This window comes from Camarhynchus parvulus, chromosome 1A (genome assembly GCF_901933205.1).
Source record: "Camarhynchus parvulus chromosome 1A, STF_HiC, whole genome shotgun sequence".
Taxonomy (NCBI): Eukaryota; Metazoa; Chordata; class Aves; order Passeriformes; family Thraupidae; genus Camarhynchus; species Camarhynchus parvulus.
Window position 1 is genome coordinate 5,573,318 of NC_044586.1, and position 26,098 is coordinate 5,599,415.

A 26,098-nucleotide genomic window follows, 5' to 3' on the forward strand; every position below is an offset into this window, starting at 1 on the left:
TGTAACAGCTGTTTTTCTATCCTTTCATTAAAAAAAAAAATAGGAAAGGAAAGAGACCAGTGTAGGATAGTTAAACAAATAAATAATGGCTCACAAAACCACAGTGGAGGAACCACTGCTAGTCCTGCCAATAAAAATGTTCCTTCTCTTCAGGGCTGGCTAAACAACTGAAAGTGCTTCTAATGAACTGCTGGCAGCACTATCCATCATTGCACTAAATGGATTCATGTCTCCCTAAACTAAGGATAACTATTTATCTGTAATGCACAGTCAGAAATTAGGAAGTATTTAAGCCTGGGAAGTCTAATCCCTCTCTTCTCCCCACCTCCTCAAAGCTTGGTTTTATCCAGGCTTTCTTGTGTAAGGATGATTAGAAAAGTTTGACTGATAGAGAACTTCAAACTGCTGCAGTGCTAATGAATCATCTGAATGAGTTTGAAAAATACTTGAGCAGACCAGAAATCTGCAGTGTGACTTTAACATTACAAACACTTGACATTATATTTATCTTCTCCCTCTTTTTTTTTTTTTTTTTGTCATTTGCTCCACTGCCTTGCACCTTACCTTGAAGTAGTTATAGGCCGCTCAAAACAAGATGGCACATTCATTAGACATAGAATAATTGAGTCCCAATAATTGCTTAGGACCTTGAAGATGCTATTGTGCAAATAACAGAAGTGTACTGTAAACAACCAAAAGGAAGAGATGTTTTTGAGCTCTAGAGGAAGTGTGAAAGTGATGTCAGTAATCCCTGGTCAGAAGGCACCTCTGAGGGCTCGAGTGATTACAGATAACTGCTATCTGCAGAGACACATCCAGGCAGGGCTGTCTTTAGAACAGCAAGGATCAGAAAGGAATGCAGAGACATCAATAAAACAAGCCTACAAATAATAAGAGAAGACACTTACTTCATTTCCAGGACCTCCTCCAAATGTTTCCTTCTTTCAGCTCGTAGGTTGGTCAAATGGGTTTCCTTCTCAGCCAAAGACTGTTGTGTGGAGGACAATTTTGCTTTCATTGACTCCAACTCCTGTTTGACCTTCTCCATAGCCATCATCAGCTCCTCTACCTAAAACATTTTTGGAGAAGACAGGAGGAGAGAAAAATTATGCAGTGTGACCAGCTGGAACTTACTAAGTGTCTCAACTGAACTGGAGTACCAATGTTACCAGGGAATGGAAGCTACTCAGCACTTCTGCAGGCTGGAGGCACCATCCAGTGCTGCGCACACGATGTCTACACTTGACCAAAGCAGCATTACAGCTTGGGACCTAACTTAGTTTGGTCACAGAATCATTACAATACAAACCTTCAACTCTTCTGTATTTCTGTTTCAGAGAATGTACAGAGGGATAAGAGGATGGCCTGCATATGTTAACACTGGCCCACAAAAATGCAAGGTATTAAAGGAAACACACCGATAATATACCAAAAGGATGAAACACTTTCACTGTAAATGATGTCTAAAGAGAAACTACATGCGCATTTTAGGAACAAAGGTGACATTTCTGAAGCAGGGAGAGGAATGGGTTCCCACGAAGGTGTGAGGCTACTTCCCTCAAAATACCATTTGAACAATGCTTTTAGGCTCGTGTTGGGATTTAGCAATGTAAGACATTCAAAGAGTTGCTGATGGCAGAGAAGTACAGCAGAACAATGCTCTTACCTCCAGCAAACTGGAAAGATTCAGAAACAACATGATTAAAAATTCTGCCATATATTTTACACAAATGAAGAGTAATTATATTTTGCACTCAGAATAGGTTCTGTCTTAGGTAAAATTTGTCACTAATTAACATTCAAAATCACAATACATGCTTAAATCTAGCTACATATAGCATTCAAAAACCTCTGGATGTGCCTTAATAATTTTATAATAAAGCTCAATGGCGCACTGTCAGTTATATTTTCTGAAAAACCTATTTGCCTGGGATTTTCTCCTGGGAAGATGAGAAGCCTTAGAGAAAAATGAAAACAATAATTATTTGATTTGTTTCTTTTGTGTTTTGCTACTTTGGAATGTGTTTAGACATTGTTTACCAACAGGTGACTGTTCATTGGTTTAATGTGAATTGTTTTTACTTAATGACCAATCAGTGTCCAGCTGTGTCAGGACTCTGGAGAGAGTCACGAGTTTTTCATTATTATTTTTTAGCTTTTTGTCTGTATCTTATTTTATTTTTTTAGTATCGTTTATTATAGTTTTAGTATAGCATTCTTTAATATATTACAGTATCTTAAAATAATAAATTAACCTTCTAAGAACATGAAGTCAGATTCATAATTTCCTCCCTTTGTCGGGGTCTCAGAAAATACCACAGCACACACTACTTTCACTGACTTCTTCCATGTAGGTTTCCTCTTTCCATCACAAACCAAGTGTTCATAAACGATTTTATAATGTGCTTTCAAAGGGAGAAACTCAGATGCTACTGCTACACACAATCAAATATTTGTATAAATTTAGTATGCAAACACAGCACTACATTGCCTTTATATCCCTCCATAACAGTCAAGTTGTGATCCATCCTGGAAGTGAATTATTCAATTTACAACAAGCTCAATTTCTACTTACATGTTTTTACAAGGAGAGTTGAGTATGTCATTTGCTATGTAGGTGCTGTAGGAGGGAAGTATGTAACATGCTTTAATAAATCCTGTACTCCTAAAGGTAGAGCTAATGACTCAGGACAAACATGGATAATAAGACTGGTTTTCATCCTCAATGGTGACAGAGCAAGAAACGTTGCAATTGAGAATTAGGAAATTTATAGCACAGATTTTGAGCAGTGTTTACTGCAGCAAGTCTTTCTACTCCCATTCAAATGCAGCTGCCAAAATGTAGTATTCTTATGCTTAGCTAACTAAAGAAAAAAATTAAAGTATGCAATTTTCATAAACTATTTCAAATTTCCAGCTTAGACTTCATCTAGGAATCAACAGAATAAGGAGAACCTCAGTGACAAGTAGTACAAACTGGAAAGCATGGATATAATAACCAGACTTTCCTTGTTTTATTAGTGTTTAGTACGCAAAATAAGATCAGAAAATCTGTCAATTTTTAAAACTGAGAGAAAACGCCACAAAGTGAAATAGAGAAAATATATCAGAAAAGAATGCAAAGAACGGCAGAAATAATAGTACTAGGATGGAAACTAATTATTAGAAAATGGTGGAGTAATGAAGGTGCACTTGTGCATCAGCTGCTAGGATATCAGTCTCAGCTTCCTGCGGGTGGATCAAAAATACCTACATGCACATTTTCCTTTAAAGTGAAAAGAGGCACTCCAGCTATAAACCCCTGGGCTTGAACAGAAAACCACCTGGAATCAGCAAGCCCCCAGCCAACTGCAACAGTCTAAAGGGCCTGTGTCAATTTGTCAGCTGCCAAGATAAAACAACCTCTGAAGCAACATCTTCTCCATAATCAGGTTTGAAATGTTTCTGACAGGCTTCCTCCCAGTGCCAGCCATCAGGGTCTGTGATGCTGACACTGAAGGACTGGTTTGCCTGGTGTAGATCTGTAGTGTGACAACTCTGAGCTCTTTGGAAGACATGAAGAAACTGGAGCCTGGTACCTGGGCCAAGGCTCCCAGGGAGAGGTGGCAAGGGGTAACTCTGCAAGAATATCTCCTAGTAGTGCTTATTGTAGGTACTTTATGTTTTTCTCATTGCTCTGTTTGATAGCTCTTTTAATTCTAAGGTTATAGTTTGGATTTTTGCAGGCCAACAGAAAATTGATCTAATCATGTATTAGGAATGGCTGGAATGTGAGTAGCTTTTAAACAGTGCCAACAACTTGGTTTACAGAACTGTCATTACCTTCCAAGCTCTCCAGCAAGGGCCATTTGTCACACAATTTAAAGACAAAGTTCACCAAAATAGTGTTGACTGCATTCACAGTAAAGACTTTGTTGTTCAGATTCATCAGGCTGTAGACAGTCCATGGGTCTATTTCAATTAAACTTCTACAAAACAAAACATTTTATTTGGCAGCTTCTGAATCTTAGTGCAGACCTATCTCAGTAAGCAGTCCTGTGAGAAATGATAGAGGAATATTCACTGGAAGCAAACTACTTACAATGCACATCTAATTTAGCCTATACTAAAACCTTCATATCTACCCTTGGATTTTGTCCCCTGAGAGCAGCTAATTACATAATAAAGAAAAAATATTTGCCAAAACCAGAGCTCTTGGCACATTGAGACACTTTCAGACATGCTGTTGACATTTTCATTTAGCTGTGGGTAAGCTCGTGCCCTGTGAGCTGTAGCTAGAAAGTCTCCACCCATTTCAGAAGATGCAGAGTGAACTCTTGCTACTCCTTGCTCCAATGACAGTATATAAAGCAAGATGTATCTCTGACTGTCTAGGATACAGCCCCAAGTTCAGTTCTCTGTAGACAGGCCAGAAAAGTCTTCATGTATTCTGAGCAGAGAACTTAAATGGAGACTTATTTGTTCAGTGTTCTCTGGCCTTAAGTGACCTGCCCAGGTGACAGCTTATCTTCAAGGAAGAACATCAATCTGAAGTAAGTTTCCATTAGAGGAGAGCTTTCCTGAGAGATTGAACAAACTATGTGAAAGAAGGCTGAGAATGTCAATTAGATCAGGATGAGATTCACAGCAGCAGAAAAGGGAAATGTCAAGATAGGACAAATACTTTGCACAGTATTACATTCCCTTCTTAGGAAACGTGAAAGCAAGGTGGAAAGAAAAGGCAAGGCAACAGGAGAAGTTTATTTATGTCAATTACAGCCTGTAAAGAAATGACTCAATAACAAAAAAACCTGAAGCTCTTTTCAGGAGCCTATCTACCATCTTAACCTCCCTGCTCCCACAGATTGTTATTTCAGCCTCCTGCAACTGCAAATCAAAACCCAAAAGGCTTTTGCACAGTCATAGAGATACCACATAATCTCCAAATATGAAGTAGTTCCAGCAAACCTTTCTGGCCATTGGGTCATGTGAAGCCAGGGACTTGCAAAGAGCTTAGTCAAGTTCCCCAAAAGCCAGTAAAAAGACAGCAAAATTGAGAAAGGGGCTGTATATGCAAAGCATTACTGAAGCTGGAAATCCTATCAGGATAGGCAAGCTCCAGCTCCTCACCTGTTACAAGAGAACTAATGCACTGCTAAGAATTCCTAAGACACAGCCAATATTTCAGGCCAGGAAGAGTGCTCACATCAACTATGTGGTTGTTATGGTTTGCCTCTAAAAATCAGAGCCCAAAGACTCCAACACCTGAAGTCAATTCAGACAGATAACTCACTAACAGAACCTCAGCATCCCCAAACATTTCAGATTGTTTACATTACAATGCAGTGGCAGCTACCCCTTTTTTCTTCCCATTGTGAGCTCTCCTCAGTGATAAAGCATCACCTGAAGATAACTTTTCTACTGCACAGAACATTGGAAAAGGTTTCTCTAGCCCTCTCAGGAAGATCGCTCTAGAGCTTAATTTTCTGCTTGCACCTTTTTGAGAAGCAGAGCAATTCTGAGAGGCACAAATTCAGAGCCACAAATGCATCACAAATGCTGGTAACACAATGTAATTCACTACAGTGGGACTGTGCAACTCTAGAGAGGCAATGGCAGAGTCATGAGTCTGGGGGAAAAAAGAGCACAATGCCATACACTTGACAAAACACCTGCAGGGGCAGAGGCTCTGTTCTGAAATGGTGACCACAGAACCCATGCTTTATAGGCTATGTGCATACCAAGAATGAGGAAAAGGCCCAGCACAGACACCACAAATGAAAATGTTCTAGTCTCAAGTGACAGGATACGAATGCATCCAAATTCACATGTATATGACTGGCATTAAAACTAGCAAATCACTGGTACACTATATAAAAAATATTTTATGTTAGGTAAGGCTTTTTCTCACCTGTAGATTATCAATCTTTACAGAAAAGACTGTGTATCTTTTTTTTGTTTTCCATTTTTTCATAGAATGGTTTGGGTTGGAAGGGACCTTCAAGCACCACCCTCCTGCCATGCCCTGAACCACCATTAGGCCCCTCAAAGCTCCATCCAACACAGCCCTGAACATTTCCAGTGACGGGACATCCACAATTTCTCAAGGCAGTCTGTTCCAGTGTCTCACTGTGCCTATTATACAGAACTTCTTCCCCATCTCCAGTCCAAACTTATTCTCTTTCAGTTTAAAACCACTGACTCTTGTCTTGTAACTAAAGACCCTGAGGAAGAGTCTCTCTCTCTCTTCAAGTCCCCTTTTTGTACCTCAAGGTTGCAATGAAGTCTCTCCAGACTGAACTGAACAATTCAAATTCCCAGGGTTTCCTCACAGGAGAGGTGCTCCAGCCCTCTGAGCATCTTGGCCTCCTCTGGACCTGCTCCAGCAGGTTTGTGTCCTTCCTGTGCTGGGGGCCCAGAGCAGGATGCTCCAGGTGGGGTTTCTCCAGAGCTAGAGAGAGGGGAGAATCCCCGCCCTCTACCTTGCCAGTCTGTAATTAAAAGTCTCAAAGGGCATGACAAAGGTACCTGACTTTACACTAAGATCCCTCCTCCGAAGCTGGAGATACAGTATTTTTGGCTAAACATAGGAAACACATTTCAATGTTTAATTACATACCTGGAATCAGAATTGTTTTTATGCTTCTGATCCAGAATCAGATTTTATGCTTCTGATTTATGATTCTGATGGAAAGAAATTCTAGTTCTTTCAATATACATACAGACACAGCAGGCCATGGAACAGCTGTTTATATTCACTACTGTGTCTCAAAAGTTCCAGGCAGAATACAAAATAATGGCATTTCAGAGCACACAAGTACCAATACCAACACAAGTCATTTTCCATGACCTGTGTATAAATCAATCACTAAAGTTCTTCTCTAAACCATCTCAGCAGGCTAACAAGTATATTTAAAATTATTTATTTTCTAAACAGATACCTGCTTTGTACAAACAAGAAATTAGCTTTGCAAGACAAAGTGTAATAAAAATCTGTAGTTTTACCCAAAATTAATTAGGCAAGCAAAACAAAAAGTCTTACAGTTAAAAGTCAGTAGAAAGAATATCAGAAGGACTGAAAAAGTAATTACCATTTCTCAAAGTGTCACTCTTAGATGATAGTCTCCTATTTATCTACAGCTCTTGAGTTTTTAAAGTATTTTTATCTCACTATGTACATTGCTGAGATGATAAAGAGCCTGCAAATTTCTGCATTATCTTTTACTCAGTTGAACTGATTCGACTGCAGAGAAGGAAAAGAAATAGACGTGAAAAGAAAGACAAAGACAAGAGATCTGGCTCCATGTAAACTTGTTTGGGTCCCTGAAAAAATTCCTAGAACAGATGTTAAGACATGGAAAAAGCACAGGCCAGACTTGGGACTTAGGCATGTAATTTAACTGCCTCCAGTAACATATTACAGGGAGAAAGCACTGAGTCTGACATAACTTGGATTGCCAGCAGGACCAGATGGTTTACTTAAATCACAAGCTAATAAACCTTTACACAAAATAAGAGGGAAATGAGTTATGGTTTCATCATAGCCCCATTTTTGTTAGAGCAGTAGGGTGGCTTTAAGGTATTCTTAAAGATTATATCCAAGACACTTAACTAAACTTTTGGCTATTCTGAATTAAGGGAGCTTCAGATTCCTATAGATATTGGGAAAACTGTTAGGCATAGCTTCTGTAGAGCTACAAGTATCAGAGGAAAATAAAAGAAATCAGTAAAAAATAACAAGAAAACTCTTCCTGTCTCAGTAAAATTATACTGTAATGTCTGATTTGTAAGGTAAGGACAGCCCTCAACCACAGGACAGCAGAAAGCTCTGCCCCACTGACAGCAGAAGGGTGTAAAGCAGGATGGCTCTGTCCCACCACTCAGGCTGGAGCTCTGGCTTCAGTTCAAGCCCCTCTTATTCAGCACCAGTGCACAAGATGCAGTAATTAAGATGTTTCTATCACTTCTACCTGCATCTCAAAGGGGGTGCCAGACTTGCAGCACCCTACTGCCAAAGTCAGCTGTGTACAGCATTAGAGGACTGTGGCAGACTGCACATGGAGAAGGAGTTCTGTTTGCAGTAAAGAGGGGAGTTAGCATTGGAGCTGTGAAAATGGCTGGTGGATTATCAGTTCTCCAAAGAAAGGCAGGGTCTTTTGATCATCTGTAATATACAGCAGTAATTTTGGGGATGAACTTTGCCTTTCTTTATATTACTGTGTGGCTTTCTTAAGTCTTTGTGCCTTTGTTTTTTTGGTTGTTTGGATTTTGTACATTCAGCATCCCTGATAAAATAGAGCGTCTTGGTGGCTTAACAGAACTGGTGCCACTGTTCCATTCTTACTTTATTAAATTGGAAAAAGGAGAGGAGCAAGATAAAGAGAACAAAAGCTCATGGTCTGAAAATCTGCAGAATACTGCAGATGAATGCAATTTTTCTTATCATTGTGAAACTGAGATATTTAGACAGCTGATGTCTCTTATTTCCATGAGGTGGTCTCCCAACAAAAACTTCATTATAAAAAGAGCATCTGATAATAAAAAGGAGTTAATGCTCTGTATTGCTCCTTGCTATCTCCACTGATGGCTCTAGGCAAGGAAGAGCTCTAATGAGATTGACCAGACATCAGACGTTTCCATGTTCCTCCTGCAGAAGCCACACAAACATCAACAAAGAAGTCTCTGCCAAGGGTTTTGTTACTTGAGTATTCATCAAGTTTTTTTCACTCATACTCTCAGAGCACTGAGTTTTTGTATGAAGAAAGAGGAATCAGGATTCACAGATGTTTGGAAAAGAGAAAACTCCTAAGCCTTCAGGACTCAGTAAGTCACAGCTGTGTCCTGTTAGGTTGTTTGGAGGTAGCTTTGACAGTTGCATCTCCTAAATGTGGACTATAACCTACACAAATAAGCAACAGCTTACTGCTGGGACAAGAGCTCTTGAGAAAGAAACAATAATTGCCTCTGCTTAACACAAACAAAATATTTGAGTCAGGCCTTGAATAAAAGTAAGTGAAAACTGAATCTGATTTCTACTGAGGAAAATAAATCTGTTTTAGTCACCAGTATCTGAAGAGTGTAACAAGTTACAATTCTATTTCCATGCTTTCCTCAAGCAAAACCATTATCCAAAGAAACATTCTCATTATGTTTTTTAATGCACATAACCATACCAAAGGAAGCTGTCCTATTTTACTTTACATGGATCTATAGTCTCAGGAAACTGTCTTGGATTCATCTTCCAGGGCTAGCAATTCCCAACCCTTGGGAATACAGCAGCAATCACTAGGAACAATAATTTTTATTGAAAAAACTTGGATTTTGATCACCTTTTAGAAATCTGTATGGAGGCAGAGATCCTAGAGTGCAGCACATGAAGCAGATCCTGTGCAGTGCTGCACATATTGTGCTCATTTGGCACAATTTATCACATCCAAACAAAATTCTCTAGATCTATGATTAAATCATGATACTCCAGACACAACTCTAAACATGGCCATCTCCAAAATAAATTACCCTTTCTTAGGTTACATCTACTGCTGCTAAGGTAGAAGTGAGACTAATTGCCCAAGGATTTCAGCAGGTTTTAACCAGCTTTCTGCAGACCACGCTGATTTCCATTTTGCTGCATTTTAGACAGTTTCAGGTTAACTAGGATATGTCACCACGGCAGACAGTTCAGACCTAACTGAATAATATTCCAAGTAAGTATTTAATGCTGTGCTACACAGCACAGCAAAGACTGTCAATTTACATAGCACAGATTGATTTTCCAAGGAGAAAAACTCTGGTATGATGTATTAACTCACTACAAGCAGTGAAAAACGTTATGCTGATTCCATATACAACTTTAACACTCTTTTCCCAAAAGACATTAATGCACATGAACATAAATAAATGAAAGCACATGCACTGCCATGTGAAGGCTGAACATGTGGCAACTGAAGAAGCACAGTCTCACTGGCAAACTCAGGAAAGTTTCCACCTCTACAAACTTGTGGAAGCAGATCTTTAGCATTGTAGTTAACAGAAAGCAAGTAGCAGAACCTAACTACAATAAATAAAAAGAACGTCCACTATTTGGAGCCAACTGAATTCAGGCTGAAATTCAGTGAAGGGTTTGAAGGAATCCAATGGAAAACAGCAGTACAGGGAAGTCAGAAAGTTTTTGTGTGAGTAGGAAATACTTCAAATGAAGAGCATCTTCAATTTAATCAATCTCAAGCTTTTCAGTCTTGTGTATTTTTCTATATAGGAGAATGCAATGTAATGGAAAACAACTTATTTTCTTGCATTTCATGGATTTGGAGGAAAAATAAATTATGTCAGAAAAAGAACATATATGAATCAAATGTTCAAGACTAATGAGTTTTTCTAATGCTCTAACCTATATATTTATTGTATCACACTTACATTTAAGATCACAGAGAATGCAACTGGAAAAGGAATTTAAAATGAAAAAAGCACAGGACTAGCTTAAACAAACATTAACACAAGTATTTGTGTGGGTCCTCACAATCACAAGCAAGCATTAATGTAACCAAGTCTGCAAGAATTTGATTTTCTCTTGAGCCACAACAAATAAAATGCTGTCTAGAAGTAGATGCTTAAGAAAATAATACAACAGGCAGAGAAATGCCAAGATAGAGCTTTGTCTGGGATACCTGACTTAGTAAAAGGCATAACATGAAATCAGTATTTATCTATTAAACAATAAAAAGGGATAAAAATAACCTTAAAATCAGCACTTGCACCAAATTTCTAGATAACATTTTCCATCAGTATTTCTCATTTCATTAAAGGAAAAGGTGAGTTATATGGAGAAATGCTCAATGGGTATTTTGCACAGAGGTTAATTATGCTTTCAGTGTCCCCAGTTCTCCTGTAAGTCATCAAATTTTGACTACTTTGCAACCTTAAATGAGAGCAACAAATTAAACAAAGTCATCATCCCTGGAGGAATTTAAAAGACAGGCAGATGTGGTGCTTAGGGACATGGTTTGGTGGTGGGCTTGGCAGTATCAGGTTAATGGATGGACACAATGATCTTAGAGGTCTTTTCCAACTTAAAGACTTCCATGATTCTAAAAGATTTTGAATGTTTTTGTCTATAATGTTAGAAAAAGATCTCTGCCTTAAAGTTGCTGGGCATGATTTCCTATTCATTTCTCTCTCTATTCATTTTTCCCATCTGGAGATAAAAAAGCCCCCAGCTCAGCACAGCTGAACACAACTAAGACAGAAAAAATTCCACTCTTCCACCTCTTAAAAGGTACATTACTGAATGCAGAGGGAATTACACACCAAATTACCTCTCCCTTGCAGGGAGTGTGACTCAGTACAAATCTGTGTATTTTTAAAGGAAAAGGTTATGTAATCCATTCAAATATCCAGGGAAAAGAAGTAACATTAGGGAGATGCAGTGCTCCTAAAAATTTCTGCAAACATAATCACTGACAGTGATTATGTCAGTGAACTTCAGCTACCCAAAATGCTTTCTCCAACCAAAGCAGAACAATCAGACAAAAGAATAAAGTAAATCTCTTGGAAAACAATGGTAAGATTATACTTGGGGCTGAAATTGACTTGAAAAGCTCTTAAAATTTTTATCAGTAAAACAAAGTAAAATACAATTTTTTAGCACAGAATTTTACTTAATATCAACTAAGTACTCAAATTACTTTGCACGTGTACATATAAACACACACTCAAAAGCCAAAATGATTTTGGCAGACTTTTACTGAAAAGAGCTTTTCAGCAGATATTCAGGGGAAGTTCAGCCAAAAAAATGTAAACTCCCAAGAAAAATCTTTTAAAAAACCTCCAGCACCTTCACCCTCAAGCCATACCTTGGATTACTGCCTTGATCCTGTATCTCTAAGTTTATCAAATTTCTCATGAGGAGATACAGAAGAGTTCAAAAGCATTAAAAGCAAGCTGTTCATCATGTATCACAGAGCAGTCAGAACTCTGATATTTCTGTGGTGCTCAGAAAACATCTACAGATAATTCCTGAGAAATTCCACTTTATATTTTTCATTTACAGGGACCTGCAGAAAGTAACTTACTGTGTCAGAATTTGTGCTGTGAAATAATTCCAATTAGTTCTCAACATATGTGAGAAAATACTTCAGACCTATTTCAGTAACAAAATGCTCAGCAAAGAAGAAATGTTTTAATTTATCTTGACTTTTTAGAAGGTATTTGATAGGACAGCATCCAATGTATGATAAATCTGTTGTAAATGTAGTTTCTACTCTATTCTTACAGTGAATTATAGTCTAAATAATTTGCTAGAAAGTTAAAACTAGAATGGTGTTCTGACAGAAGTGCAAATGACAGATACAATTCAAAACTTGGTGAGAATTTCAGCACAGTAACTTACAGATAAGACAAAAAGCTCTTGGAGGCTCTACTCTACATTCAAACCCTTGCAGACCTTGTATTTACAGTAGGGAAATGGGAGACAACTGTGAAGGAGGTTCTGGTTGAGCTATTAACCTATTTCATCTTTATTTTTCCTTAACAAACAGATAACAATTTTGAAGTGGGCATATATGACATAGAATTTCAGGAGCCTTGTTATCAACATATTTTACATGTAATGTGTACCTGAAAAAATATTAAATCCTGCTGAAATAATTTTATAGAGACAGTGGGAGAAAGTAATGAGTGTAAGAAAATATATTCAACCAATAGATTACTTTTACAATATTCAATATTTGATATTTTCCATAAGAAAATGAAAACAAAAATCTGCCCTATGTAGGATAAAAAGGCACAGTGTATGAATAGAGATACAGCTATTCATAGGTTAACACACTTAATCTCATTTAAAGTGCCCCACTGTGAACCATAACTTCAAAAAAAGCTGATGGAAGGCATCAAGATCAGACTGCCAATTTAAAAAATTCAGTTTAAGTAGCTACTTAAGGAAGGAAGGAATGATGAGGTAATGGTCATTATTTTATGTACTTATTTGCCATTACATTTTAGGGTAAGGAGTTAAATGTTAGCTGATACTATATAGAGAGTATGTATGGGGATTCATGAACCAGGGCAGTGAAGTGCTTCACATGAAAAAATCCCCTCAAAAAATAAGACAGACGTTACCATGAACTGCTCCAGGTCACTGCTCCATTTCACAACACAGCCCCAGAACAACCTCAGCTGGGGAAACAGCTGGGATGTGCACTCAAGTATGGGGATGAAAGTGAGCAAGGAAAAGGAGAGCATGAAGTATCTTAGGCCAGAAAACATTTGTGAACTGTGCCCTCCAATTAGGAAGGTTAAAAATGCCAGCAATCCTGCTACTGTGCTCCTTGAGACAAGAACCTGTCACTAATTACTGATCAACACTGAGTCACAGAACTTCACCTTGTGTTTCACTTTATTTCACAAAAAGGGTCCAACTCTTCCATGAAGATCCAAGCACATTCCCAGCACTGTCCTGGGAATGGTGCTGATTAGGACTCAGTTCCTACAAAGGATAACCTGCTGCTTTCTGCTGCAGGACAAGGGATAGCAAGATGCACCAGGACTGTGAAAGGGTTTGTGAACAAGACAGGGCCTCTTTTCAAAGAAAACCTCCAAGAGTTTTTCTCAGGGAGCAAAAGTACTGCTGTACTTCTGAGCAGGGAAAAACTTCTATGCAATTCTGTTTTTCTCCCCTGAGGAACATAACGACAGCTTTTCGAAAATAAACTCAGATTTGGTTAATGCAGAAATAGTGTCTGAATCTACATTTACTATGTCTAATAAAAAAACCTTTATGATAGAAGTGTTTATCTGAGATATCCTACCTTCAGCCTTATGGGAGCACTGAGGAAGAAGTCTGCATACACCTTCTGAGCTTCTACACCAAGGGCTGAACTACTGGGCCCAGCCACAGTACTAAATAAATAACCCCACAGCTGTGAGGAATTCATAACAGCATCTACATAGAGGATTCAGCAGGTGCACCATCAAAACCAGGTGACTATTACTAAAAAGAAAGGCTTGAAGACCTTTCAAGCCTTCCCATCTATGCAAGACTGCCTCATCTGCTCTCTGTATGGCAGGGTTCCTGCTATACAGATCAGTAGGGATAATAAAACAATGCCCAAATCAATGGGGGCTCTGCTCCCAGCAGGAAATGCCTGATTTTATTTTTGAGAAAGATGAAAGAAAGACCAGGTCTAAAATTGTGAAATAAACAGAAAGTTTTTAGTTAGCAGGAGATGTCTTGCATACACAGATTGTGCATTAACACAGTTACCCACTGTCACAGTTGATACACACTGACAGGATATTTTCAAACACTGGATTAAAAAGAGCAACATTTTAGGATATATGAGAACCATGAAAATCCAGGGTGGCTTTGTGGACACTGTAATTCAAATCTGAAGCCTATAAAACAGCACAACACCAACATCATGAGATGATGGAGGGCAGGATCACACAAGACAAGGCCACAGTAACAACACAAAATATTGGGGCAGAGGCACACACAGGTGAGATGTCCTCATACCTTGAACCACCTAAAGCCAAAATGGTTGACCTCATGCACTGATTCATTAAAAAGCTTCAGACAGGCAGTGAAGTGGCAGAATGGTAGAAAACAAGATAAACAAGAGAGGAAAGAAAAAGCATGCAATTAAAAGCAATATTACAGGCAGTTTGAACAACATCAACATCTTAAAAATGACACACGTCACTCACACTTGGTTTAAGAATATTAATGACCTATTATATGGTTTGTGAAAGTCAATGGGTTTGCCATGATGGAACATGGAGTCTTGCATTTTAAAACTCTAATATTTAGACCTGTGTTTGTCAGGTCTCCCAGTGCTGACTAGAACAAGAGTCTGCAGATCCTTTTCCACTGTGCTGATTTGTTGCTCATATTTAAAAAACCATAATTGGTCTGAGGTGGTAGTTTAGTTCTGTTGCAGTAAACCACTGCTGTCATAGGTGTCAACTTCTTTTTCTTCCAATACTACTGCTCTCATTCCATTCTCCTTTCTCCTCCTCACTTCTGCATGCACTGCTACATCCAAATTAATTTCTTTTTTTATGCTGTTACCCACAAATCTTACTTGTCTTGCTCTCTTCCTCTCTTCTCAATCTCTCTCTTGACTCTTTTTGATCTTCTGGCTGTGCATTTCACTGCATTGCCTCATTTTAAGTTGTTACACCCAATTCCAACATTCTATTTCCATATAAATATGTATATATTATATTTTTGTTATAATATATTTTCATATTCTTTGATCACCAGCTTCTAGGTGGTCAAATAATATAAAAAGCGTCACTTTGTCTTGTAACTAATTAATTAAAACATTATAACATCCTAGGCATCAAATCGCATACCAGTTTTTTTACTTTTGTGCCTCATCAAGGAACCCAATGCTTTGTGAGATATATTTTCCTTTCAAGGAGATCTAATCTTCAAAGTGGCATTCACTACCCAGTTAGCATTTCTATTTCATGCAATTTTTTAAAGGCTACAAGAAATTTGGAAAGAATGCATTCTTGAAAGTGAGTTCCATCCCACTGTCTACAATCCTAAAATAAAGCAACCAGAATTATCCTCAATACATCTATCAGCAAACAGCTGAGCTTCACTCTAGCTCATAGAGAAACAATTGCTATTTTCCATTGTTGTAAAAAGTAAAAACTTGTGTTTTTACTTCTCTTTCATTAACACCTGTGATACAAGAATACATGATAAGAAAAATCTCTTAAAATGTTTTAAAGTGCACTTGGTCTGAAGTGTTGTTAAATAAATAACAAAGACAAGGAGATTCCTCCATTGAAATGAACCTGACCAAAAGCTCCTGTTTACTAATTACTGGCCTAAGGAACAGTGAAAAACTCACAAAAAATTAAGAGTGCTCACAAAATGAAGAGTGCCAGTTTCAGCTACTGCTTCACAAGCTATATCAAAATCTCATGGATTTATTCATAACTTTGGGTATGCTTTCTTGATGGTTACTTACCTGACCTAAAATCACGCATGTCCATGATTCTTCGGAGTTATCAGTGGCACAAAATCAATTAATGCATGAAAGTTTCTACTTGTGGCTTCAGTACAGAAGTGTGTATTTTCTGTGTGCATGCTTGGCTCAAGCCAAGGGATTTGGTTTTTTAACCAGTTGTTTTGCAAGTGCAAGGAGACTGTGGTCCATAAACACAACCAGGCTAATAAAAACCATTGTCTTTCAAATAAATTCAATGAACAAGACAGTAAATCTAAGTATACCTTACACGCAGGAAGGCAGCTTTGACAGGGAAGAGAGATCAGAAGAGTTACTACTTAAACCAGTATTTCAAAAGCTCAGGATACCTTATATTTTGATTTTAATTTGTAGAAAATACTACCTATGAAATACAACTTACTATGAAGGTTTTGCAGATTTTTTGAGTCCTGTTACCTAACAGTGGAACAGACATAGAGGATCAAAGAAAGCCAGCTGTGTTTCAGGCAGGAAAGCAGGGAAATTAGTACTTTACTGTCTGGTTACCTCCCTAGGAGGACTACCAGTGACTTTACAAGATTGCAGACCTGTTTCTCAGCATTGATCCTGGCTGACTCCTCTTGTGCTAGCACCATTTCTCGCTCTGCAGTTATCTGAACACTTTCTCTGAGTGCCTCTTCCAACTCTTCAATCCGATCATCCTTTTTACGCAGATTGTCCTGGAAAATGACGGGAGACGAGGTGAAGACCACTTGCTTGGAAGTACAGCCTTTTAACCAACCAAGTTTTTAAGCCAACCAAAATGTGTTTCTCCCTCCCAAGGTGCAATTTGCAGGCAAATAATCTTCACACAAAGGAAAGAATGACGAAGGGATGCAGGAGTAAGAGGAAGATCGAAGCAAAGAGAAGGAGAAAGCCAGCAAAGCAGGACATCAAAGCAAGATTGGTTGTCTGGTGTGGCTGTACCACAGTCCTGTCAGATTATACAGCACAGAGAAGCAAGGACTGTTGGAAAAGAAGGATTAGTAAGCAGCTCTGAAGAAGCAGAGAAGCCAGAAGAGGCAGGAAAGTAGAAGGCATTCAGAATTACCCATTGGCTCGCACATTCAGCAGCAAGAGTGGTGAGAAGGGAAACAGCACTGCACTTTGGAATTTGCATTTCCAGGTTAAGGGGGAGAAAAGCAAACATTGACCCAACACAGTCTTCCACTGTTCAATTAAGTCTTAAAGGAAGTTTTACACCCAAGGCCTGCTAGGAAATATGAAGGATTCATCTGGGCTGTCTGAATCTCAGACATTCAAGTATTAAGACTCCCTAAAAACTTATTCTTTGATTAAGAGCATCTTCACAGCTGTGAGTTCAGATGTGCCTTATTTGTTCAGACTACTGAAGAAAACTTCCTGCTCCTCAAAAAATATGTTTTATTAGTTTTTACAAGCAGCATAACTTAAAATATTTTTATATATACAAAATAATGGTATTGTTATTTCTAAAGGAGACTCTCCCAGCTTTAATCTTGCAAGGAAAATAAATGTGTCTCTCCTGCTTCTGCAGAAGCAGCTTCACAGAAGGCTTCAAAACAGGCTGTGCATACATGAATGCCCTGGACCATGGCTGCTTAACAAATCCACCACAAAGGAGCAGCTGGATGGAAGATTTCTGCATTTCTTGTCTTGCAGATTGGTTTAGATCATAGGGTTCCAATGAGATATTAATGCACACTGAAGTTAATATATGACTTTTTAGCCATCTCACTAGCAGTGGAAGAATCAAAAATGCTTTTATTTGTTGGCATTTTCCTCTTTGTCAGATGTACCCCTTTGGCTTCTGTCCTTTTGTATTTAGGATTGTAATTTTCCACTTACACTGAAAGAGTTTTGTACCATATAAAGAATAAGGAAAAAGAAGACTGACTTGGAAAAAAAATTGTTCTTGCAACCTTCAATGAATAAATGAATAAATAATGAAAAAACTGGTCACCGGAATTTAACAAATAAATCTGACTTATTCCTTGATTGCTGCTTTCTAGGACCATATCCCCAAAGAGAATTGTATGAAAACCATTTCTGACAGTCTCAAAACTGCCACTTTCAATGAGAGTGTTCAAGCAGAGATGCAAAGCTTTGTATCAGACTGGTGCAGGCATGTGGCACCCCTGCCCTGGTAAAGAGCAAAGCTGGTGCTCAGCCACCAGCACAGGCAGTAGGAGTCGTTAGGTTTGCAAGCAGAGCAGCTTTCTGCTGATGGTTAAACTGCAAGATGGATTCACAGGGCAAGTAATCGCTGTTTTCTAAAGCAACAAATGGAGAGATCTACATTTCAAAAATAGGAGTGGCTCAACATGTTTTCGTATTTTCAGAATCTTTTAGGAACACTGGTAACATCCTCCAAAACTATTTTATGGTTATGATAAGCGTAAATGAAGTCTCATCAAAAAGATGAATAACAGGGTTACAAAAAGTTATGCAAGGAAAAGTAACAATTTCAGATATAGGAAATATTTATTTGACTATCTGCATTACAGAGTAATTATGAACTTTACTGCTTGATATATCATCCATGGGCAGCCAGAAGAATGTGTAGTTTTCTGCGTCAATTAACAGAAGTGGGAATTGTACATTTGAACAGCAGCATTGAAAATGGAAACTCCTTTAAAATAAGAATCCAGAATAAAACATTCTAACACATATGTATATCCACTCTTCATTCCAGGCAAACATTTCACAGGTGAATCCAACACAGTATTAACCATGACACTACATAGTGCTCTATTCAGACAGGTGAATGCTTGAGGGACAGGAGGAAGAACAACTGGTGATACCAAAAATACAGTGCCACATTACCTGCATTTGAAAAATCTATATCCATATATAATTACTTTTCCTGAAATAATACAGAAACTTTTACATATATGATAGAGGGTCACAAGTTAAAAATCCAGGCTTAGAATGAATTGCCTAGAAATGGTGAACTTTAACACAAATAACCCACCCAGTAAGAAAAGCCTGAGAATAAGTTTTTTCCTTTCTGTCTCAGTCAAACCTATTGAAAAGATGTGCAATTTTACTCTTCTAACAGTGTCATGATGTGTGTAGCCACCTGACAAAACCACACAAATGACTGGCAGGAGCAGCAGGTTAGTCAGGTAGCACATCCATTAGTGCAGCATAGTCTCAAAACACTCTTTAAGAATGATTTTGTTTCTAGCTCATTGATTTGTGACTGATTAGTATTTGAATGACTTTAAAAAAAAAAAATAAGCTGCTGTCTCATATTAGTAGATAAAATTGAAGTGAACCTTTTGACACACCAGCATGTTCTTCCAACTGTTTGGCTCTGAACTCTAAAACATGACAGGCTCATGCTGACCTGTGCTGCTGCTTTCCTCCATTTAATTACATGAAGTATTCTACCTTTATTGTGATAAGATTTACCTCTAGAAAAAAAATCTTCTTATCAATTTTAACTACAATTAAAACATGTTTCCTACAGTGACTGTTCCTCTGAACAGTCCCTGTAGGAAGCACCAATTTGGCATTGGTGCTCCTTTGAGCATCACATCAAGGGCAAATCTTCCTGTATTTTGATAAAATACCAGAATGATAAACAGTGACAGCCTCTCTTTTCAGGAATCTTACACAGATGGCTACTCAAAAAGAAAAAATTACTTACCTGTGCAGTAACTGCATTCTTCAAGGTGTATTATCTACCCAAATATCTCTTTGACCCTCCTTCCCTTGCCCTCCTGCATCCCATGTGCAGGAGATTGCACACCAGAGATGGAATTAGACCGGGATACAGGAGACAGCTCTGCCTTTATGCTCACTGGTGGCAGCACACAGAAAATGAAAAACCCATTTGACACTGTGGGAGTGCCAAGAGTTCAGGCACAATAAAAATTTTTGCTACCTATGCTGTCATCCAGTTGCTGATTCACATGCAAAACTAATTCCATCCTTGCCTGCTTGAAAACCTGAAAGGAAAAGGTGGTGTGACTGATGCACATTTCTGAGATTTTCCTTTCACTTCAGGAAGGAAGTGGCGGGATGGCCAAGTGATGCATGTTAAAATGATGTATCAATTTAATCTATCCTGCATGCATGTGATGTGTAATCTGCCATCAAGTTTTATGCAAGTGCATGAAATAGGATACATGCTTTCACCAAGGCATTTAGGTTCAATTAAATCTGAGGTATCCTGGCGAACTTCATAACCGTGTCTTGAACTACACTCACAAAGATCTTTATGGCCTAATTTCACTCTTGGAATTAAGGTGGATTTCTCTAGTAAGCTCTTGGGAAAGATTAGTTAACAGTTTGAGAAAGCAATGAAATGATTCTTTTAACTGCTGAAAGAATTTCTAGGAGTAGAGAATCACCTAGGTAGGGAAAGAATTGTATCATAGAACCCTGTAAATAATGCAATAGCACATTTTACCTGTGCACTTTCATTGACCAGGTGAGAAGAACACAATACTGGAAGAGTTTTGCAATCAATTACTTTTTAAACAGCAAAATCATTCCATCATTACAAGCCCTTACTCCTGTGAACTACTGCCTTTGGTTATCGTGTATTTCCTCAAGAAGCCATGACCCAGATAAAGAACTTAATGACCTCAGTCCATTCTAGATGGAATAAAACTCTCCCTAGACAGAAAACCTCTCCTTTGTGAACTGACCTTCCACTGGGTAAGTGGAACATGGGAACTCAGGACTGTCAGCTGCCTCAAGTACTACTTAAAGCTTCCTCATGGATGCAATCATTTAGATCTTGAGATAACAAATTCTTCAACAACATCTAGAGACAGTCCACCCACAAATGTTAAGATTTCTTCCTAGTTAAAAATATGAGGGCTGATTACCTGTAACTCTAAAGTGCATGCTGATTAATGAATTAATATGAAAAATTGAAATCTTCTTCAAAGACTCCTCAAAATCTTCCATAAAGTTCCCTTGCTTCCTCTTTTTTGGCCATAACCAAAAGCAAATACAAAGAAGAAAAATTGGTTCTACTTATAGTCAGCCCATTACTAAGGATTTCTGGTTTGCAATCTCAGGAATCTATCAAAAGATGCCAAAGATGCACAAAATTATTGAAGGTGGGTTTCTGCAGTGTTGGTTGAACTACTGAACCCAGAAGAAAAGATGCTATGCCAAATACCTACTCTTCACAAGAGGACAATTGGTGAAAATAAATCAGTTAAATAATGTTTTCTTTTCTCTGAAAGAGATCTGTAAAAACCTGCATATTTTCCTAAGAAGGTCCTAAGGGAATATATAATGTGGTGCTACCAAAAGAAGGTATTACAGTTTCATTTAATTTCAGGAGGAAACATAGGGCCTTAAAGCTCAGGTGAGCATGGTGGATCTCCCTCACTCAGTTCCACATGCTGACCAACCACTTCAAGTCTCTGAACAAGAAAAGCACACAAAATTGTCACTCATAAATGGAGAAATACCTCTAATTGGGGTTTTCAAGAATATACATGAGGTTCTGAAGGCCAGAACCCCATGGTACAAAACCCAAAGTAGTTATGACAGAATCTAGCTCAAAAGGAGTGTTTGGGATCCTTCTGCAACTCATCCAAAGTAACAGACATCCACAAAAAATCATTTAATTCATTACCATTTCCTGAAGAAAGTGGCAATATAAAAAAACCCCAGACCTCTACAAACATATTTGCTTGAAAAGTGGAATGAAAGAAGAGTTGTTTATAAACTCCTGAAGAAGGAAATACCTTTAGGGTAGAGTATAGCTTGGTACTAAGATGTAACATAAACCCCAAATAATCACAGATCCAACACTTAAGACTCTGAAAATAAAGTAACAAAGAGACAAACTACCATATAAAGCTGCAACAAGATATATTGCTGGGCATGAACAAGCAGTGGAGTTACAATAACCACGGATGCTAATGCTGTCTTGGTGCTCTCAATTGGTGAAATTAAAGACCTCATGAATTGGGGGTTATCTGTGATGAGGAAATCTCTGGCTCTTAGGCAGAAACTGAGTACATCTAAGTACTAGGTTTATATGAAGTCCCTGTTTCTCACAGAGCGAGATGAAGAGGGTTTTTTGTAAGCACAGCAATAGCAGATGTAATTATCAGGAGCTGCCGAATGAAAGGAGCAGTCTGAGAGCTACAAGGCACAAACTGCCAAGCAGGAGCTCCTCGATCAACATTTCCTCATCTTTGGAGATCAGACCTGAGATACACAACGATTATGTCATTAGAACGACATATGTCAGCATCTGGACGGTTGTATCTGCCAAATGAGACACATGGATTGCAATTCAAGCCTGACAAGTTACATAAATAGAGAAAAATAACTACAAGAGACAAAAGGAGAAACACTGCAGTAGAGGAATTTAATTCCAGTAGGAGTTGAGAGGGAAGTGCAATCAAAGCTGGCCACTGCACTGAATATGCTGTACTGAAAAGATGAGCAATGGCAGAAAGTTATGAGTACATTTTTCTGAGAATACCACAGTGGAAAAAGAGGATATGTGTACATCCAGAGTCTGTGTGCACTTGTGGATCACCACTTGCAGGAAGAACCAAAATATATTTACAGTGAAAAGAAAAAAAATGGATAAATATTATTTCTAGACATGATAGGTTTAATATAACCATCCCATTAAAATTAGTATGGTGAAAAAAAACTGTATGGAAGCCAACACTTCATGAGAAATGGCCAGGGAAATTTTCTTTTTAAATAGAAAGGTAGAAAATGGAGTGATGTTTCAACTACACTGTCCCTTGAAAATACTCAAGAGTGATGCAGGACTATGAATGATGCTGCCAACAAAAATATGTGCTTTTCTGTACGTGGGAAGGATGCACACAAAAATATATTTACATGAGAAAAAACCCACCCAAACCCATGAAAGTTGGAAAAGAAATGTATCATCTCTAGTGACAGAGTGCAAGAGAAAATAACCAGATAGATACAAATGACTACAAACATCTAATTTAAATGAAAGGGAAGTGAAATGGAGGGGGAAAAAAACCCTAGTGAAAACTTAATGAAAAGAAAGGCTTAAGCTTTCACATTGTCTTTTTCTTAGATACACATGAAAGCCTTAATAAAAGTCTTGCATATTACTATTATTGCCTGAAAATTGCTAAATTGTATACAAAAATGTGTGAATAATTCCAGTTGTTCACACTTTTACCTTTCAAGATACAACATCTTACCACTCAGGTGTGCCACTTTCAAAAAGCATTTTCAGAACAGGCAGCACTTTTGCTCAACATCAGGAGCAAAGTGAAACACAGAGTCTGTGATAATGGAAAGAAGGGATCCTAATCAATACTAGTTGAAGGAGGACAGAAAGAAGAAGAAAAAGGACAGCTCTAGACACTATTACAGGCCCAGAAAAGGAAAGGCAGCAGTGGTTATTCCTGTGGGAAACAGGCAATGTCCTTTCCTGACAGTTGCCATCTCTTTGACACTTTTTTCCTGTTGCTGTAAGCTTGGTGCTCCCAGCACAGCAATCAGTTATAAATCTGGGGCTTGTACAGACACTTTTCATTAGCAACAGCCCAGACAGGCTCAAGCACCCTGCCAACACTAACAACCAGGTTTACCATTTAGCAGCTGCACGGGGTGCCAGCAGCTTTAACATTTTGCTCTGGCTGTTGCAAATTACCACATTTGTAGTTTTTAAAACCTAGAGGGACAACGTTTCTATCAAACCACAGCAGGTCACTGCATGGACTATTGAAATGGGACCCAAAGCTGACAATATAGCTGAGAAAATGATCTGAAGTGAGCAAAAGCAATAGATATCTCTAATTGTTATGGGGCTTTGTGGTTTTTTTGTTTATTTGGTTTGTCTTCCCTTTTTTGGGGATGTGTCATGTTTTTTGGAGTGTCTAATTGGAGAAATGCTACTGTAACAAGATTTGTTCTTCTCTCATGTATCAATACAATGACTCGAGGCTCCTAAACTGATACGGGATTAGAGAAAAAACCAGCAGCAGTTCTAACCAACTGCACCATTAACACAAAGCTCAAACCCATCTTATTCCCTTGATAAAGCCTTATTTGCCTGAGCTCTCTTTGTAAATGTCAGTCCTGTCATCATCATTGCACTAATATATCACAAGTCACAAGACCTACCTTTCTTTGCTCATTTTTAATCCTTCAGCAGACAAAACCATCAGAGCACCACACATGGACAGCCATAAAAGAACACTTCTCTTGTTTTCCCTCTTTTTCACAGATGAATATGGGACAAAAATTGCTACTGATAAAAACACAACTGAGGAAATGTCTACTGAGCAGTTATCACATTCAATCTCTTCCACTCCCTCAATTTTAAAGGGAATTCCTGCAATCATCATCTCTGGTTTTTGATTTTAGCCTCTGATGCCTCTTCCTTGATGTGCATCATCAAGTAGAGCAGCTTTTGTATTTGTGCTATGAACTGCTTCCTTTAAAGCAGCCATCTATCAAGATCCTACTCCTAAGCACAAAACATTTTAAACCCCCCCCAAAAAAATCCCTTTCACTCCATGAAGATACCCCCCTTTCTCCCCATCTTCAAACTAGAGATCAGTAAAACAATTTCCCATCAGAAATAAATCATCACTGTTTTTTCATGCTATCCAGGAACACCCCAATGCACCCACAATCCCCCTGACAGTCAGATGCACCAAATGAAGGTAATTTCAAGGAGATCTGCCTTGGTACAACATGGATTCAGCTATGAACCAGGAAAAAAAAGGTATTAATTTAGGGAAATGCTTGGCTTAAAATATTAAAAGCTGTTCTCAATATATCTTTATTAGTAAATGCCTGATCTGCTGTTCCACTGTATCCAGAGAATAAGGATACATTTAAAGATTATTAGAATACAGTACAGAAAATGTAAAAATTTGACAATTAAATAGCAACATAATCAGAAAACAGTGAGCTTAAAAATACTGAAATAAGGTGGTTGAAGATGATTTAAGACTCATTTACGAATGATACTCATTGTGTATTTGCAGCACTACACTGACAGTAGCTTTAAACAGGCAACTTAGCATATAACATTCATAAAAGTCACCATTAAAATTAACTGGCTTAAAACCCAAAAGAATGAGAAGATGGAAACATTTCACATTCTGAGAGATTCTCACTTCTTTGTATGAAAATTCCAATTGTTTCTATAAAAGCCTGGACTAGTCCAAAGGAATGGGAAAACAAGTTATTGTTTCCCTTTAGCCCCAAATATTCCAAAATAATCCTCTACTATTCTCAGTCTGCAAAGTGGGAAAAAGTATTCCCTGGCTCTTGTCTTCACTCATTCTTTTCCACGTTCAAGAATTTAATTTTATTTAATATCTGTTTGAACAGAAGCCTGTCCTTGTGTTTACTATTTCCTTCCTTGCCTTTACCTCTCCTGTGTTTGCCACACCCTTTTCTGTGGTGGATGGTTGGCATCACTGCACATTATTCAGAGGGGGAATGCACTGCTCATGCACACAGTGCCACAGCAGCATTCTCTGGTTTGCTGTTTGGTACTTCTCAAATGGCTTTTTAATAGTCCTCCTAACCAATAACATTTTCATAAAACGACTTATTCTAATTCTGAGATTGCTCTCCTATGGTAATAGAGCTAATCAGAACCCACCATTGTGCACGTTTATTTAAGATTGCTTCTCCTGATATATATAATATATACTTATGCTGAACTTCACCTGCTCTTTCATCCATGGGTTCCACCTATGAGGTACTTGTGGAGCTATATATGTTATCTTTCATTTAAATATCCTGAATAAATCAGTAAATATAATTTGGAATTGCCCCAAAATTTAGTCTCATTTACAGAAAATATTACATCTGCCATTTTTTAGCTGTGCTCTAGAAGGACACGGGACACCAATGTTGTTGGGACACCATGTTCCTTCAGCTTTTATTTCCCTGCTTTGGAAAATCAGCTGACCCCAAGATTATCAAACTTGAGGAGGAATTCAAACACAAGCAAGGAAAGCAACATAATGTTCTAAGTGAATTTTTGGATGAATTTTAACTGACTACAGACATCTTCTAGAATGTTAATATCACTCTCCTTTAATCCTCAGTCACAGACTAAGTGATACCAATATATTTAAGTTTTTCCCATGCCTGCATTGAGATGTGAGTGCACATCAAACCAAACTAAGGAG

General features: G+C 38.1%; 1 protein-coding gene across 10 annotated transcripts in view; it reads right to left on the bottom strand.

The window, feature by feature from the left end:
• ERC1 (ELKS/RAB6-interacting/CAST family member 1) overlaps positions 1 to 26,098 on the bottom strand; it is a 277,525-nt gene that overhangs the window by 98,375 nt on the left and 153,052 nt on the right. For 8 of the 10 annotated variants that reach the window (XM_030959956.1, XM_030959955.1, XM_030959954.1 and 5 more), the window contains 2 exons: positions 16,526 to 16,657; positions 909 to 1,069 (listed from right to left, as the gene is read on the bottom strand). In XM_030959956.1, the coding sequence (XP_030815816.1) occupies positions 909 to 1,069; positions 16,526 to 16,657 (293 nt within the window). The remainder of the gene's footprint in view (positions 1 to 908; positions 1,070 to 16,525; positions 16,658 to 26,098) is intronic. The other 2 variants (XM_030959958.1, XM_030959957.1) reach the window with 1 other exon arrangement.